The 18072-nt window shown below is 31.9% G+C and overlaps 2 protein-coding genes across 3 annotated transcripts; one reads left to right on the forward strand and one right to left on the reverse strand.

Annotated features, from left to right (window-relative positions):
• The first annotated feature begins 7029 nt into the window (after positions 1 to 7029).
• Positions 7030 to 12458, forward strand: LOC107632283 (phosphatidylinositol/phosphatidylcholine transfer protein SFH3-like). Its single transcript, XM_016335981.3, has 15 exons — positions 7030 to 7200; positions 7499 to 7692; positions 7790 to 8045; positions 8940 to 9039; positions 9112 to 9378; positions 9459 to 9536; positions 9619 to 9720; positions 10565 to 10614; positions 10702 to 10795; positions 10897 to 10989; positions 11080 to 11172; positions 11303 to 11417; positions 11554 to 11912; positions 12009 to 12080; positions 12204 to 12458. The coding sequence occupies exons 2-15, from the start codon at positions 7641 to 7643 to the stop codon at positions 12213 to 12215; spliced, it is 1743 nt and encodes a 580-aa protein (XP_016191467.1). The 5' UTR covers positions 7030 to 7200; positions 7499 to 7640; the 3' UTR covers positions 12216 to 12458.
• Positions 12459 to 12480: 22 nt separating this feature from the next.
• Positions 12481 to 17620, reverse strand: LOC107628863 (phosphatidylinositol/phosphatidylcholine transfer protein SFH8). Of its 2 annotated transcripts, none has more exons than XM_088509340.1 (14): positions 17301 to 17620; positions 16618 to 16921; positions 16433 to 16532; positions 16043 to 16309; positions 15878 to 15955; positions 15633 to 15734; positions 15485 to 15534; positions 15227 to 15326; positions 15031 to 15129; positions 14769 to 14882; positions 14362 to 14500; positions 13458 to 13858; positions 12900 to 12974; positions 12481 to 12784 (listed from the first exon to the last, which is right to left on the reverse strand). In XM_088509340.1, the coding sequence occupies exons 1-14, from the start codon at positions 17332 to 17334 to the stop codon at positions 12764 to 12766; spliced, it is 1884 nt and encodes a 627-aa protein (XP_088365466.1). In that variant the 5' UTR covers positions 17335 to 17620; the 3' UTR covers positions 12481 to 12763. The 2 variants fall into 2 exon arrangements, with proteins under 2 accessions (XP_088365466.1, XP_088365465.1); XM_088509339.1 differs by having other exon boundaries at positions 12481 to 12787.
• Between the last annotated feature and the right edge of the window lie 452 nt (positions 17621 to 18072).

The following is an 18072-nucleotide window of genomic DNA, read 5'->3' on the forward strand; positions in this document are numbered from 1 at the left end:
TATGGATTTAATTTTTATAGTAAAAATAATTAATTTTTTAATTTAATATTTAAAAAATTATTTAAATTTATGAATTGAATTATATAATTATATAAAAAAAATTATTATTAATATATCAAAATTAAACTCTTAAATTAAATATGCATGAAAAATCATAAATCAGATATATTTTTGACAAACTTCAATTTTATAAAATAATAAATATATAAGAGGAAAAATATTGAAAAAATAAATATAATATAACTTAAAAATAAATGTTGCATATAATTAAAAATTGTTGGAATTAAAACATCAGACTGAAAATTTTGAAGACTGATATAAAATATTATTCATTTTTCTACTAAAATATTGACAGTTTTATCATTGTCTTCCATATAAAAATTCTGAAATTTTGAATTAATTATCCAATTCATCCATATGTTATCAATGGACAAAAAATTAACCACTGTATTTGAAAATAAATTTTCCAATTGTGGATAAAAAATATTCACATCACCCAAAAAAAATATCTTCTAACAAAAGTTTTATTCCTTCGTAAGTAAGCGACCATTTGAATCAACAATATTGACAATGGCATTTTGGTTCGCTGATTAATCATATTTTAAGGGTAATTAATTAATTAATTAATTAATTATTAACCATTTGCTTAGACGCTTTGCAGCTAACATTTCGGACAATGCATGGCTGATGTAATCTTGGCCGTCCATGTCATCATCAACATTATTTAAGAACCGAACTGTAATTCTCACATTAATTTCTGTTTCTTTTAAAACTTTCACAAATCACAATGATGTTTTTCTATCAAATCACTCTTTTTCAATCAAACCTCCCTTTTAGTGTTCCATTTTCTTAACCCTTTAATAACTTCAAACTCATTTATTCAAATTCACAATAGGTAATCCATCGCTGCTTTACAGTAACTAAGTTATTATTCAATAACTTGTTATTTAAGAATTATTTGTTTTAAATCATCATGAGTAACTGATTTTTTTAAATATTACTAATGTATGTTAACTTATTTTATATGTTACTTTGATGGTGAGTATGATAGAGAAACTCTTTTTAAATGGATGATATCTAAAATTAACATACATAATTTTGAACCATAAGATAATATTTGATAATCTCATTAAGTAACTAATAAAAAATTTAGCCAATAACAAGTTAACAAGTATTTTTGAATTGCACTCCATACTAATTAATTGTCACTAATTAATTAGTAATTATTTAAAATTTATTTTTAAAAGATACAAAATTAATAGTTATTAATTATAGTTATTTAAAATTAACTGGTGAGAATTGTTTAACTTAAAAGGTTAATTAAAGTTTAAGAAACGATGATATGCAGCCATGTCAAATGAAAGTAACATGACATCATTTCAAATAACGTTGCCATTAAAACAGGGAAGAACCTATGTACTCACAAGTAACCAAAATTCTTTTTATCACTTGGAACTTGCATGCTTATTGTTTTAATGGAAAAGCTTCACAAAAAGAATGACAAACTTAAAGGATAGTCCCCTTATTGTCATATCCTCATTCTTAAGATAGCGTTTGAAAAAACAGGGACTAAAACTGAGATGGGGGAGGAGGATTGGGTAAAAAAAAAAAAAAAAAAGTAAAAAACTAAATTACAAGCAAGAACGAAAAAATTATCTTAATTGATGACCTACCATGCATATTAATTAATGTGGTATTATTTTAATGAAATAGATCAAATATTTATTTTGCTTTAAGAGGCTCGGAGCTAGCAACCAAGTCTTTTTTTTTAAGAATATCTATTTTTAATATATAAAAGTAGATACTAAATACATAAGTTTACCCATATTATTTTTAAGACATTTTTCTTCTCCTACTAATGTTATGTAAACTCCAGTTAAATTAGTAGATAATTAGTCAATAAATTAATTTTTAATAAGGAGGATTAGAAATGTGAATATTATATTAAATTAGGGTAGAGCTCATTGAAACGAGAATTTTGACACTAATTTTGAAGAAAACGGTCTAAAATTGGACCGAAAAAACCAAACCAATTGAACTGGACCCGAACCGGACTATCGGTCCAACCGGACCAGCCCATTAAAAAGAGCCACGGGCTCTTCTTTCCCTCATTTCCTCAGCGACACAACTGAGCTCCAGGGAGAGGAAAGGGATGCCGAACCCTTACGGCAAAGTTCCAAATCCTGTAACTCCTCCGTTTGAGCTCCAATCGCCGCACTGTTTGCGGCCACGCGTTCACCGCGTTGAGCTCTACATTTCTACCGGAACAATTTCTAACTTGCTATTCCACTTCAGCCTCTCATTTCCCCCAATTTTCGAGTTTTGAGAAGGGGTGTTGAATTTCTTTGATTTTTGATATTTTAGGATCCAATTAGTTTGAGGAAAACATTCACTCTTACTTATGTGAAGCTTTGATAAGGTGAGGATACGATAATTCTATTTTATTTTTATTGAATTTGAGCTTTGAGTATTAAATTGGATATATATGTGTTATGAATGTGTATTAGGTTGTGAATAAATAATTGGAGCTTGAAATTGTGAATACTGGAACTTGGAGGAAGCGGATTAGTTGAGTTTTGAGGGGCTGTCTTGGTTTTGAATAAATAGCTTTGGTCGTTACGTGGAAATCGGCCAAGGTATGGTTTAGGTTTCTTGCATTTAATATATAATGTTCTGTGAAAACTTAGGCTAGACGACCATAAGATAAGTTGAAATGCAGGTGTATGTTTAATGTTTAGTAATTTGTTGATGAATATATTTGGTTGAAGTTTATTGAATAATTAGTTATTAATTTTGGATGGTGAATGTTGTTATGTTAATTTGGAGAGAATTATGGTTGAATGTTATTGTTGATGAACATGGTTGGTTTGGTGCTTGTTGATTAACTAATGATTTGGTGAATTATTGATTTGAGGTATAACTATTGTGGAGGTTGTTGTGATAATGAGGTATTTTGTGTTAAAAGCCTAGGATTTGTGAACTATGATTCTTAGTTGAGTTTTAGGTTGTTGGATTTGAATATTGTATGAGTATAATTATTTATCTGAGGTAGATTTATTGTGGTGATTGTTATGATGATGAGGAAGGGTATGTTGAATTGAAAAGAAAGCAGGTTTGGACCCGAAAATGGTGGCAAAATTCGAGTTTTAGAGGAGATGCTGCCGAAATTTTATAAAAATTAGAGATTTTGTTTATATGATTATTTAAAAAGATTTAGATTCAAAGGTTATATGGTTTGATTTTGAGTTATTAAAAAAATGAGCATGTTTTAAGTTTGATTCATTTAGAAAAGAATGAATTATGTTTTGAATTGGAACTATTGATGGACGGAATGGGAGGTGTGATAATGAAAGAAAATGATTGAATATGATTGATGTATGATGATGAATGAGATACGATTGAGAATGATGTGGATGTTGATGAATTATAATTGAATTATTTACATGGCTTGAATAATTTAATGATCTGAGATACGAGGTTCCCTGGATTAAGTGCCGTGGCTTGCCACCACGTGTACCAGGTTGAAAACTCGATACTCTGTTGACCCTATGACGTAAGTGTGACCGGGCACTATATAAATTTCTGAGAATGTTACTCCATTGAGTAATATTGATTATTTGAGATAAAGTTATGCATAGACTCTTGGGGATGCACGTCGGGGGACAGTCTAAAGACAATTCAGACTTGTTGGGTTGGCTGGATAACCGACAGATGAGCCTCATCAGCCATAGGACAGGCATGCATCATCTGCATATTACTTGAATTACTTGCTTGTGCATTAGTTGGGTGTGCCTAACTGTATTTGCCATGTTAAATGTGTAATTGTTACCTGCTATATTTGTAACCTTCTTGTGCTTGCTTATATCTGCTTAACTGTCTGTGAAATACTGAAGAAAGTGGAGGTATGGAGGAATGACAATATGGGATTTAGATTTAAGGTTAAGTTAAGTCAAGTTTAGGTATTCTTAGAAAACCACCTTTTATGGCTTCTGATTTAATACTTTAAGCTCTATAATCTGAGTGTCGGCGTTCTAGGATTGCCTCTGGCATTCCCAAAACCTTATATATTATGTGTGTGGCACCTTTACCATACTGAGAACCTCCGGTTCTCATTCCATACTATGTTGTTATTTTTCAGATGCAGGTCAAGAGACATCTCGTTAGGCGTCTAGACTCTTGAAGCGGAGTGGTTACAGGGCTATTTTGTTATGCTATGATGTATATATATATGTACTCGGTTTTCTCTCCGCATATCTTGTTCTTTTGATCCTCCTAGAGGTCTATGGAGAGGCAGGATTATGTATATGTACTTTTGGGTTTTGGATATGTAAATATTCTCCGGCCAGTCTTGACTTCGCAGACTGAGTTAGGAGCTTGTTATTTTGTATCTTTGGCACTCTATTCCTACTTTTGTTATCATATGTTTAATAGTTATGGTTTTCTTAGCGTGCAGATTAACTCGTTCCTTGAGCGTTGCGCTTTTATTTTGCGATTTTTGCTTCCTCTATTCTTCAAGACTCCTAGCATATTACAATTCTTCTGCTATTATATGTACTCATTTTATTTTAGAGGTCGTAATACCACACCACCTCTGTTTTACGACTTAAGCGTAAAGCTTAGTGTGGTAGGGTGTTACATGCTATGTCAGTAATATTGCTTATTTGGCAAAATTTTAGAATCAATCACTTAATTTTTGTTAAATCATCTATTATTTTCAAATCAGCAAAATATATACATATATATAAAACAATACAATAATTACCAACGAAAATAATTAGAAATTAATAGCGTCTAACTAAATTTGTAACTTACAAAGACATTAAATTCATATTTCTATATTTATTATATCTTACTGTTGTAAACAATACAATAAATTTATAATTCTATTAATTAATTTATTAATTTCTATAAATAAATCATTCAATGTAATAAACATCCATATTACAAATGTCATAATAATATTATTAATCATAATAAATTTTACGTTACAAATATTCAAATTCCATACTATTTGAACTACTTATATAAGTCTCTTATTACTATTCCTTCAAATAACATCAAATTTAGTACAAAAAATTTAAAAAATTTATTTTCAAACTACACACCATCTCAAACTTACTCAATGGAGATAATTATATTGAATGTGAAAAGTGTAAGAAGAAATGATATGAAAAAGGAGATAACTACATTTGTGGCACTGACACATGTAATCAAACACACACTATCCAACAATAAGGTAACTCTATATAATTTTCATAATCTCATCTATCAAATTATTAGTTACTAACTCAATACTTATTTTAGGTTCGAAATTCAATTAAAGGTTTCAGATCAAAGTGGTACAACAATTTTTGTACTATTTGATGACGAAGCAAAAAAAATTGTTGAGTACAACTATTTCAAATCTAATGGTACTCCATAAAAGTAATGACATTGAAACACCACCCAATTGAAAAATTTGTGCAACCTCACTTATATTTGAAGTCAATGTAAATTATTTTAATCTTAAAGAAAGTTCTAAACAATACACTCTTACCAAGATATTTATTCCAACAAAAAATACTAAACCTCAACGGCTCAACACTCATTACAACAAATAAAACAGGTAATACTAAAAAAATTACTTATTTTTGCTATTTTAGACATTATTTTATTTCTAATTTAAATTATTCATTGATTATAGGAACTAACTTCGCCAACACTAATATTATTATGAAGATCACATACCCATCAATAGATTAAGGAGAAAAAAACTATACAAATTCAAGGCATATAAAAAGTGCATATAACTCAACAATTCACAAAGAACATGTCTTCACAAGAATCTACACAAAAAGAAGAAAGTAACAACTCTAACAACAACCAATAAAAAAAAGGAGGACGAGCGCCACATAAGAAAACTAAGTTTATCGGCTAAAACAAATGCAAAAATCAAACCACCAAATAAAAATGTCATTTTGTACATACAATTCTAATATTCAAATCTTTTTTTACTATAAATTATTTTAAATAAAATACCTTTTAAATTTAACTTTAATTTACACATTTAATTTAATTCTATAAAATATAACAATTTTTAATATTTATTATATATTATTATTAAATATTAATTTACACCCGCGCGATGTCATTCTAGTTAATTAGAATAAGTAAATAAACAAATAAGGGGGAGAGAAGATTGACACTAATTAATCTATTAAAGGAGAACTAACAAGAGTGTTGAAAATGTCACTAGGGTTGAAATCATGACCACCATTCTCATAGTTGGCTCATAATTGGCAGCAGAGTCAATTGTTAAAGCTTCTAATCTTAGCATGCTTTGATTTTAGTCAAAGTCAATTCTTCTTTGGAATGAATTTTTTCATTTTAGTGGTAGCTGGACAGGAGGCATGCCTCTAATTAAAATTTAGTTTTCCAAATGTTTTAATCTCGAAATCTATACCTCATAATAAAGGTTATTAATTAATTTTAATCAATAAATTAAAAACCTCACTAGATTAATTGTTTAAATTAAGATTGTTATGTCATCATATTAGTCCATTAAAGGTGATTTAATATAGCAGTAATCCATCAAGGAAATTAAAACATGCATCTTTTTTTTTTTAAAATTAATATGTTCAATTATTTTTTAATTTTTTTTGGATATATATTAGATCTAATCATTTATTGCTTTTAATTATATTTTAAATCAAAATAATATAAATTAAGTAGGGTAGACCTAAAACATATATATAATTGATTATTTGGATAGCAGTCATAACTAATTTATGTCTTTCAGTAATTTAGTTAATTACTTAACCAAATAATATACGTTCAAGTAGACTATATTAAGCGATTTAGCTCCTAACTAACAAAGTATACATGTAACACTATCTAGTTAAAAAATACTGATGAATACTAAAAATAATAATCTATAACCCTAAAATAGAAAAAAATAATAGAACCCATTAAATGAAATTGTTGCTTCTTAGTGTAGCCAAAAAAAAAAAAAAAAAGAGATTATACTCGTCTAAACGAAGATCTATGAATAGAAGTATTAGAACAAAAAATAAAACAGCAAACACTAAAATTGAGTTGCGGTAACGTAGCTAACCCGTTTTGGTAACTCCATATCATGACCTCACTTCAAGAGATATATTCGGGTCATATATTTTGCATTTTTCTATTGTTTTTACAATTCTATCTCAAAGTTCACCCCAGGTATTGTTTTTGTATTCTTCTTCTTCTTCTTTGTTGTCAATATTCATAATAAACTTCACGAAATTCTTAAGGATTATTGTTTTTCTTTCTAGATTTAATATTTTTTTCTTCAACTAGAATGATTTGACATGCAAATTAAGTAGGTAATAAATTAAAACCAGTTTATTCTATGGCATTGCCACAATAATCATATATATATTCGTCCTTTTTTTTAATGCATGACAAATATGAAAAAATCTGGTGTAATTTTTCTTTTGCTTCTTCTAATAATTAACATTTTTTTTGTTATGGATAAAAGGTGCAAGTGCACGTGAGGATTCAGCTGGGGGCATTTGTTATATGTGATTTTGTTGATTCTCTTATGCCTTACAGCTATATGTGTTGATCATCGATCATTTCATCAGTTATAAGCTAATTAAGCCTACGAGATTCAATTAATCATGTGTGACACTTTGTCATCTTTATCTAATCCAGATCGACCTTATAAAGTTGGTAAGTCTAATTAATGATAATAAGTAATTATTATATATAGAGTTATAGTTATTCATCATCATCATATTTAATTTATATTGCAATGAATTATTATTAGGTGTTGAAATTGAATTAATGGAGGATGATGAAAAGAAGCCAAGGAGGCTTGGGTCATTGAAGAAGGTAGCAATGAATGCATCTTCAAAGTTTAGACATACATTAACAAAGAAAGGAAGGAAGCATAGTAGGGTTATGTCTATTATTGATGATCATCTTAATTCAGAAGACTTGCAAGCCGTTAACACTCTGCGCCAAGCACTTGTTCAGGATGATCTTTTACCCCCAAAATTTGATGATCACCATTTGATGCTAAGGTATATATAGATTTAGATAAAGAGAAAGTTCAGGAACAACGTTTTTTTAACAACCTAAACAATACCTTAAAAAAAAGTTAATTTTAATTTTAAAAATCAAATTTTGAATTAATTAGATATAATTCTTGTTTTGAATAGTTAGTGGGCCTGAAATGCAGCCCGTTGTTCACGTCATTCGCATCTTTCATTGTTCACTGAACCAGATTGATATATAAAATAGTGATAGAAATGGAAGAGTTTTAATCAACTTGGGTTAGTCAAGTAGTCAGTTCACTCGTTCGTTTAAACAAATATCAAGGATTTAAACAATGTGTAAACAATGTGAATTAATAGGGTTAAAAGAGTAAATTTAATTAGTAGCATTAAATTAGGGTGTAGTGTATTTTTATTTGATTAGTGGTTGTTTATGTTGTTCAAGATAGTCATTGTTTACCTAGCACTCCCCTTCTTGTTTTGAATAGTTTTTTGACCTAAAATGCAGCCGTTGTTCACGTTGTTCGTATTTTTCATTGTTCACTGAACAAGATTGATATATAAGATAGTGATAGAAATGGAAAAGTTTTAATCAACTTGAGTTAGTCAAGTAGTCAACTCGCTCGTTCGTTTAAACAAAGGTCAAGGGTTTAAATCTTGTTCTGTACATGCAGCAATTCAATGGCCAACGACAAACCCTTAAAAAAAAGCTTTGTTCATGATATGTTTTCATTATTGTAACCAATTTAGATTAGTTAAGTTGTTAGTTCATTCATCAACTTAAACAAATGTTTAAAATTCAAATCTTATATCGTATATGTAACAATTTATTGAGCAAGAAATTGTTAAATAGATTTCAGATCTGTTGCGACTTAATCCTTAACATGTTTTTGTTACTGTGTCTTATTCTTGTGTCTGTAGATTCTTGAAAGCAAGAAAATTCGACATTGAGAAAACAAAGCAAATGTGGGGAGATATGCTTGTGTGGAGAAAGGAGTTTGGTGCTGATACAATTATGGAGGTATTCATCATATAAAAATTGTTCCTATGAAATTAATTATAGATGATGCCTAATTATATTATTATTATGAAGGATTTTGAATTCAAGGAGATAGATGAAGTAATGAAATACTACCCACAAGGGCATCATGGAGTTGATAAAGAAGGAAGACCAGTGTACATTGAAAGAATAGGTCAAGTTGACTCCAACAAGCTAATGCAAGTCACAACAATGGACCGTTATCTTAAATATCATGTTAAAGAGTATGAGAGAACATTTTCACTTAAATTCCCTGCTTGCTCAATCGCTGCAAGAAAACACACTGATCAAAGCACTGCTATCTTGGATGTCGAAGGAGTGGTGCGTATTTATGAAAAGGCGACTACTCATACGAAGATATTTTCATGTGAAGATAATAACCGACTTCAATTTTTGTACAGGGTCTTAAAAGTTTTAACAAAGCTGCAAGGGACCTTGTCCAACGACTTCAAAAGATTGATGGTGATAACTATCCTGAGGTACCCTACTATATATTTATCTACATTCCTCGTATTCTTAATTTTGAATTTTCACTAATTGAACCCTTTCTTTTTCATCTAGACCTTGCATCGCATGTATATCATTAATGCCGGTTCTGGATTTAGATTGCTATGGAATACTGTTAAGTCATTCCTTGATCCCAAGACCACCGCAAAAATCAATGTAAGCATTTGCAAGATGCTTATTATTTTTAAGTGGATCCTACGTTTGGGTGTAATTCTGTTTTGATCCTTAAAGTTTAAAGTGTCATCTTTAAATCTAAAAAAGTTTTATTTAGTTTCAATGTAGTCTAACTGTGAGGTCAAAGTTAAATAATTAACAAAATGTCCTACTAACAACAAGATCGATAATCTGAAAAATAAGTACAAGTTCCAAAGGCACAAAATTAACTGTGGATGTATCAATACATTTATTTATCATTTTTCTTAATTCTATAGAAAATATTTCATTTAAATTGTAAGAAAAATGATAAATAAATGTATTGATACATTTACGGTTGATTTTGTGTCTCTGGAGCTTGTACTTATTCTCCAGATTATCGACCTTATTCTTGTATTGCTGTCATGTAGGGCATTTCGTTAATTATTTAACTTTGACCTCACGGTGAGACTATATTAAAACTAAATGAAACTTTTTTTTGATTCAAATAGGACATTCTAAACCTTAAGGACCAAAATAGGATTACATCCAAACGCAAGGACCAATTTAATACTTTACCCTTTCTATGTTTAAGGTTTAGAATTTAGAAGTTAGAATTTTTATGGACATATGACTTATTAAGGTTATAAATTTTTAAAAAAATATATAAAAAGTTTAATTTTTTTAATGTATTTGTTATATATTTATTAAAGTAAAAGATTTTAAAAATTTTACTAACAAAAGCATTAACATGTTTTAAAAAACTTAAAATTGATATATAACTTATAAAATACAGTTACTCATCTATAGAAATATTGTCACTCAGAAGCAGTGTTACTGAACAGATTAGTGATGATTTATTGATTAGGTCCTAGGTAACAAATACCAAAGCAAATTGCTTGAAGTCATTGATGCCAGGTCAGTATTTTTTTTCACTGAATTATGTTATCTCATTTAATTTATTAATTATAATTAATTACTCCTTGGTTTTTGTATATTTATCAGTGAACTTCCAGAATTCTTTGGTGGTACTTGCAATTGTGAAGGTGGTTGCATGCTTTCTGACAAGGGTCCATGGAAAAGCCAAGAAATCTTGAAGGTACTACTTACTTTATTGTAGCAAATATCATCAATTTAAGAATCATATGATAAATAGATAAAGAGAGTAACATATAACTTTTTTGCATGAAATCTAACTAGGTGGTTCAAAAAAATGAGGAAAAAAGAATCAACAAAACCTTATCTGAAATTAAGGAGAAAATAATCATTGAAGATGAGACATTATACCAAAAGGTTAGTTAGTTTCTTAAAAAGAATTGTTTGCTAATAAGCAGAATTTATTAACATCCTTTATTTATTTATTTATTTATTTTGTAACATAAGGAAAGTGATTCTCACAACAAAGAGTTAGTTAAGAAGGAAGTGCAATATGTGGTGCCAAAAGTGGAACATCCTGAAGCATCTCCAATTGCTGAAGTAAGTTTTGTAGAGTTCAATTTAGTTACTTGATGAAAAACAATACACAAATTATTGATTTCATAATATACTCTTTAGTCTATAATTAAATAGTTAACATGCTATAATTTCCCTATGTTATGTATTTCAGGTTGCAAAACAATGTAGTGCATATCAATATGATGCTTTTCTCCCAATGGTTGATAAGTCTATTAATGGATCTTGGAAGAAAACAGTAGAAAATGATCAATTTTCACTTTCTAAAGGTACCATAGCAATTTTATTTATTGTTTTTAGTTTATCAGCAATTTTTCACCTTAATTAGTTACCAATTTATACATGTTTAAGACCCTTGAAGAATTTGTTGGTTAAAATGCTAAAGAAAATTGTTTGTGTCTGAAGATTGTTACCCTGTCGATACTACTTCTTATGGTCGTTCAACTCAAGGTTTTGGTGGATTCATGGCCTTCATAATGGGAATCATTGCCATGATCCGCTTAACGAGGGCAATGCCGAAGAGAATCTGCCCCATGGCCGAGCATGATGATTGTAACCCGATTTATTATGACGGCACTGTGATGAAAGCACGTAACGTTTCCATGGAGGAGCAGATGGCGATGATGAGGCGCATGCTTGAACTAGAAGAGAAGGTGCAAGAACTCAGCAAGAGACCAGAAATGCCTCCAGAAAAAGAGTTGATTCTTAATAATGCTCTAAATAGAGTCAATATTCTTGAAGAAGAGTTAGACATGGCCAAAATGGTATAGTATAAGTTCCCACCATTTTACTATAACTTCAATTAATTTATGAAAATCATTATTTAAATGTTCAATCATTTATAATAAGATCTCTTTTAGGCACTTGAAGCTGCACATCTTCGACTAGTAGAACTCCAAGCCTACATTGACAAAAAGAAGAAAAAGACACTGGTAGGTCATCTGAACTATGACCACTGAATAATTTGAGATGCATATTAATACAAATTATACATTAGTTCACAAACTTTTTTCTTCTTCCTTTTAACATGCATAAGCTTTGATTTGTAATTGCAGTTCCACTGGTGAGGAAACAAGCGTATGTTTTACCTAACCTCAAGATTATTACTAGTTTGTGTTGATATGATTGGTGGCGTTCCCATCTTCAGCCCCATTAGATGTTATTTATTGAATTCACTTTGGTATAAATTTGATCAATGTATAATGCACTGTGTCATCCCTCCAATGTGTGTGTATTATGTATATATGCTGAATAAGTGAATATAACTGCTTGGTTTTTTTTGTATAACCAAGTTACCAACTAATTTTCTAATTTAATCTATGCAAAGAGAGATCCAGAGGAAAAAACGCTCTTCATTTTCCAACTGATAAAGGCAAATCACATTAAACACAACTATAAAAAAAAAGTGTGACACAGCAAACTTGTGTTTAATTCGGCAAAGCAGCCAGAATGGCTATACACACATTAGAAAATTTCCTTAGTTAAAGTCAAATCCATTATCAAGTATAAATCAATATTTAGAGTTTACATGTGCAAGGGGTCAGCATTCAGCAATCCTCAAAAACACCATGGTATGAAAAACTTGGTCGTGCAGATTCTCTTTCAGCAACAACACTCACCAGCAGAACTTCTTCTTCTGCTAAATAACATCATCAAAATGAAGGAAATAAGGAAATAGAACTATCAGAAATCATGTGGAAAGTGAAACTATATGATTTAACCGTGTTCTAAGAAGATTTTAGACAACTTACCCTTAGCCTAGCTTCTTCTTGGCTGTCAATGTAAGCAAGCAGTTCTTCTTGCCTCATTAGAGCTTCATACAGAGCCTAATACATAGTGCAAGAGCATTACTTAGGTGAGGAAACCAGGGGCCAAAAATGTAGTATTCATCACATCGACAACCATATCACTATGACATTTTCAAAATGCATACGAACATAAATAGCTAGATTACAAAAAAAAAAAAAACAAAATGATGACAATGAAATATTCGCATGAAGAGAACAAATGCACAATGGCGAGTATGCAATAAGCAATTCAGATAAGTCACCGTTTAAGTGACAGGAAATCAAAACCTAAAAAGAATGAAAGCTTTCGCAACATACTTGGCATTACTTGAATATTAGTATAACCACAAATAAATGTTCATCTAACAACATAGGACATGTATAAAAATGAAGCAACAAGACATGGAGAGTATTTTTCACCCTTTTAAAAATGCAACAGACATGCATGTAACAAGTATAAAAATGCATCATCGCTGCAGCTACTTCGAAAAAACAATGGAGATAAAACATATTGCACCCTACCTTTTTAGTTGCAATTAACTCAGCCTCCAAAGCATCTACTCGACAGACAGCAGCATTTAGCAACTCCTCTTTCTCATAAGGCATCTCAGATGGCTTTGATTGTAGCGTGTCAACCTTCTCTTCAAGCTCCCCTAACCTCTTCATCACAGAAGAAAGAAGATTTTCATCTGTGTTTGCTGGGGAGGGTGAAGAATGGCAATCTCCCTTGGTTGTTGTATTAGCAATTGGCTCTAATGTGCTCTGATCATCATTGCATGATACTGCAGGAAGTTTCTTGGACACACGCATTGGGATTTTCCGGAAGAAAGTGAATAGGCTCAAAAGAAGTACAGTCAGGGCTACCCAAATCCGAGCATGAATCTTTTCTGGTGCTTTAGGAGTTTCAGGAGGGGGAGACGTTCCTATAAAGGAAATTCCAAATGAAATTTTCCAAAGTAAGTTAGATCAAATAATTCAAATCAAGAAACCAGAGAAATCCAAGCTTTAGGCACAAAAGCCAGGCCTTCTGAGGTCTTTGTCTCCACTCCACACACACAAATAAAAATAAAAGATAACTCGGGTGGTTAAAACATCGATAAAGCACAAATAACCACATTATATCAGTTCATTTATTATCAAAAACCTCAGCCTTTATACTATGATATGCTGCAAATAATAGATTGATGCACAGGCATACTTTGTTTACACCCATCAATTGTCCTAGGATGATTAGGGCCTTAGGGGACAAGTTGGTGTCACTATGCTGAGGGGGAATCAGATTCTTGAGAGTTGGACCAGAAAGTTCGCAGAACATTAGTATTCAACATCATTTTTGAAGCATTTATATCCATTTCTGGTGAATAAGCACCCTACAATAATATAAAAAGGGCATATTTACTATGAACACTGGGTAAGAGTTACTAACCTTTAGACGTTTGAGACATCTGGAGTGAAGCTTGCTTCTTCCAGCCAGCATCAACAGCTTTGTCCACCATTGGAACATATTCATCATACCCAGATAAGTTACTAGTACCAGCATAGCTTGTCTTTCCAACTACCTTGGCCTGACAGAACACACAAAAATTGATTGAAAAGAAATGTTCGGGATAGAAATCTTAAGAACAGGCTACTTGACTACATATATTCCGATCATCTTGAAGGTATCTAAGGTATTTTCATTTAAATGATGCACAAGAACAATATACATGGAAAAGCAGATATTGCCGAAGTAAAATCCGAGGCTGTTCACAAAAGGCCTACAACCAACAAATCGAAATTTCCACTATTTAAGGAAAACAATGGCAGAAAACATATACTAAGGTCAACACTTACTTCCTCCCGGACAGGCGTCAATCTAAGGTGAGCGTAGCTTTTCATCGCTTTTGGAGAAGCCATATCTTCAGCTTCAGACCCTGATTCAGCTGTCGAAGTATCACTGCTTTTAACCTGCAAGAGGGTGTTTTTTTTTTTTTTTGGGGGGGGGGGGGTGAAAGAATTCACAACATCAGACAACGGAGGGAGAGAAAAAAAACTCAGGCACAAAAGCTTAAAATTTCACTCCACTCAATTTAGGCAACGCTTAACTGTTAATTACCATTGGGAATCGCGGTTTAGCATATGCAATAACTTTGCCTTCACTGTTCAGAACCTTTACTATCTGCCTTGTGCCCCGTGTTTCACCGTTGAGAATCATCTGCAGAAAGTACACATGCAATGAACTGTTAAGCAATATTAATATTGTGGTACACACACTGAACCTATCAAATGGTATGTAACATCAGGTATATGACCTTCAATATTTCAGGGTTTTTCCAAGGCCCTTTATCAGATCTGAGGCAACCTCCCTGATCTGCGCATGTGCATGTACCTCCCAGAAATTCTGGCAACTCACTTCATTAAATGTAAAGTAAAAAAAAGGTTATTCAATTTGAAGGATGAAGCTAATCACCATAGATAATTTAAAATTAAGATACATTGGTCATAGAAAGAATCATAAAAAGAAAAAACCCTGAGTTCAGAGAAACAAAAAGTAAGCAACAGGCCCATACCTGACATCAATTATTTCAAGCAATTTGCTTTGGTACTTGTTTCCAAGAACCTGAGTAATGTTTTCCAAAGCAACATTGAGCAATGTCAGCTGCCAAAAATAATCATTTAAAGAGACCTAGGCAGCTATAATACAGAATTTTTACATACATGAATCTTGGAAGTTGTTTTGGGATCAAGGAAGGACTTGATAGTGTTCCAAAGCAATCTAAATCCAGGACCAGCATTTATGATAAACATTTGGCAAAGAGTCTGCATCATCAAAAAATGGGAAAATTAATCATTGATCACTGAGGTCCTAGTATCTGTTAATATTTAAAATTTTTCAGCAATTGATCAAATGAGAATAAGTAATATGATAAAATTCAGGGGAACTAAAATCTGAGATTACTTACTTCAGGATAATTGTCACTATCAATCTTCTGTAATCGCATAATGAGTTCTCGGGCAGTCTTGTTAAAGTTCTTAAGGCCCTAAAAGTTGACAATATAACATAAGTTTTTTCGTGTTTTACAGAAATTCGTAGACAATGCAACGAGTAGTAATTAATAGCAACATACCACGCCCTGTACATCTAAGATTGTGGTGTTTGAATCTATGTGCCTTTTGGCAGCGATTGTGCAAGCAGGAAACTTTATTGCAAAAGCTTTCTCAAACTCCTGTACATGATACTTTACATATCTGTCAAGAGTTGTAGCTTGCATGATTTTGTTTGGATCCACTTTTCCAAGCCTTTCAATGTAAACAGGTCTTCCCTCCTTATCGACACCGTGATAGCCATGCGGATAGTACTTTACAACTTCGTTGAACTCTTTGAACTCAAAATCCTGATGAAGAACATGAATATTTAACACAGAAGATCCAAGGGTAATGAAAACAAAAAATGGCGTCTATGTTAGCAAAAGCCAAGTGAAATAATGAATATAAATTGAGACTCTGTCCGCATCTACCTCCATTATAGTGTCAGCACCAAACTCCTTCCTCCATTGTAGCATATCAGCCCACATATGCTTTGCTTTGTCAATATCAAACTTCCTTGCTTTAAGAAACCTGTAAAATGAAACAAAAGGCGTAAGATCACTGACCACTTAATCAACAACCATCATAGAACTGATTCAACAGCAAGATAGAGCACCTTAACATCATATGGTAATCATCATGTTTCTCGGGAAGCAATTCGTCCATAATCAATGACTGCCTAAATGCATCTACAGCCCGTAGCTCCTCCACATCCCGAACATCCTCAATCGAAACCGAACTGACTCGTCCGTCACTTTTTCTTCTGCTACTCTTTTTCTTTAAAGAATGCTTGAATTTCGAAGATGCATTGAGCGCCTTCTTCTTCAGAGATCCAATTCTTGTCCTCCTCTCATCCTCAGAGTTCTCAAAATCAGATCTTCTTTCCTTTTTCTCATCACTGCCAGAGAACCCCTCAAAGCCTGGCAGAAACAAAACAAGTAAAAATATTGACCTCTGCAATTTCCCAGCATGTATTATCTTGTCAAAATTAGGGCAAGAAACATTCTTGTCACAAAAAACCAAACAATATCAAACAAATTTTCAGATCTTTCCTAGCGGAATAACTAAACCATTTCACCAAAAATCACCATTTTTTCAGGTAGAACAACCCAGATAGCGGCATTTACACATATATGAAAAATCCTAAACCCCAGTCCTTCTAAGCTGTCAAAGCTTAGCTGAATTTGCCTTGATCTAAAGTCCCACAAGCCCAAAGCTTTCACATTTGCCACTTCCCCCTTAAAAAAACCTAATTTTCAGTAGCATACAAATTCAAACACAGAAAAAGAGAGAACTTACATGGTCTGGCGAAACGATCGAGTGGTCCAGACATAGATGCAGTTATGAATTTATGCAGCGGAGATCAATGTCGCAGCAGGCAAAGCCACATTCACCGTTTTGCACAAACCCTAACAATTCAGGAAGAAGAACAAGAAAGAGAGAAAGAGGGGCTAACAGTAATCACTGTAGAACCAAAACAAAACCAGAGAAAAGGGAAAAGAGGGGAAGAGAATCCCTAATGCAATCGATGCAGCTGAAAAAACGAGTCAGAGAATGTTCCAGAAATCGAACACAACCCAAGATTTTAATGTCTCAAATTTTTTTCAGTCCAAAGACTTATCTCTCTCTTCTTCTCCTCTCTCTCGCTGCTGTTGCTACTTTTCCACGATCTGAGAGCAAAGAGGTGAAATGAATAAAGAAGAGGTTCATAAATAATAATAATAATAATAATAATCTTAATATTGATTCTTTGCACTAGTTAATTATATGTATATTATATTATGGGAGGTGGAATAATTGTTTGGTAACAATAATATTAGTTAGTAGCAAGTTACAGTAGGAGACAGCTATAGAGAAAAAGAGTGTAACTGACACGTGGCGGTGGAAGGGTGAAAATAATGAAGGATGCGCCGGCGGGGCTTTTTTTTTTTTTTTGGGGAAGCGTAATGAGTGGCTATAGCCTATAGGGAGTGGCCCAATGATTTGGTCAGCTACATGTGTATATAGCCTCTACCTTATTCCTTTTGACCACAAAATAAAATAAAATAATAATAATTAATAATATATTATT

This window comes from Arachis ipaensis, chromosome B3 (genome assembly GCF_059453495.1).
Source record: "Arachis ipaensis isolate K30076 ecotype BB chromosome B3, ASM5945349v1, whole genome shotgun sequence".
Lineage (NCBI taxonomy): Eukaryota > Viridiplantae > Streptophyta > Magnoliopsida > Fabales > Fabaceae > Arachis > Arachis ipaensis.

Coding starts and splice junctions, on each gene's coding strand:
- LOC107632283 (XM_016335981.3), top strand. CDS start 7,641: ATGTGTGACACTTTGTCATCTTTATCTAATCCAGATCGACCTTATAAA. Junction 11,173..11,302: donor AAGCATCTCCAATTGCTGAA/GTAAGTTTTGTA, acceptor TATGTATTTCAG/GTTGCAAAACAATGTAGTGC. Junction 11,913..12,008: donor AGTTAGACATGGCCAAAATG/GTATAGTATAAG, acceptor GATCTCTTTTAG/GCACTTGAAGCTGCACATCT.
- LOC107628863 (XM_088509339.1), bottom strand. CDS start 17,334: ATGTCTGGACCACTCGATCGTTTCGCCAGACCAT. Junction 16,310..16,432: donor GTGCTGACACTATAATGGAG/GTAGATGCGGAC, acceptor GTTCTTCATCAG/GATTTTGAGTTCAAAGAGTT. Junction 14,501..14,768: donor TGACGCCTGTCCGGGAGGAA/GTAAGTGTTGAC, acceptor GTGTTCTGTCAG/GCCAAGGTAGTTGGAAAGAC.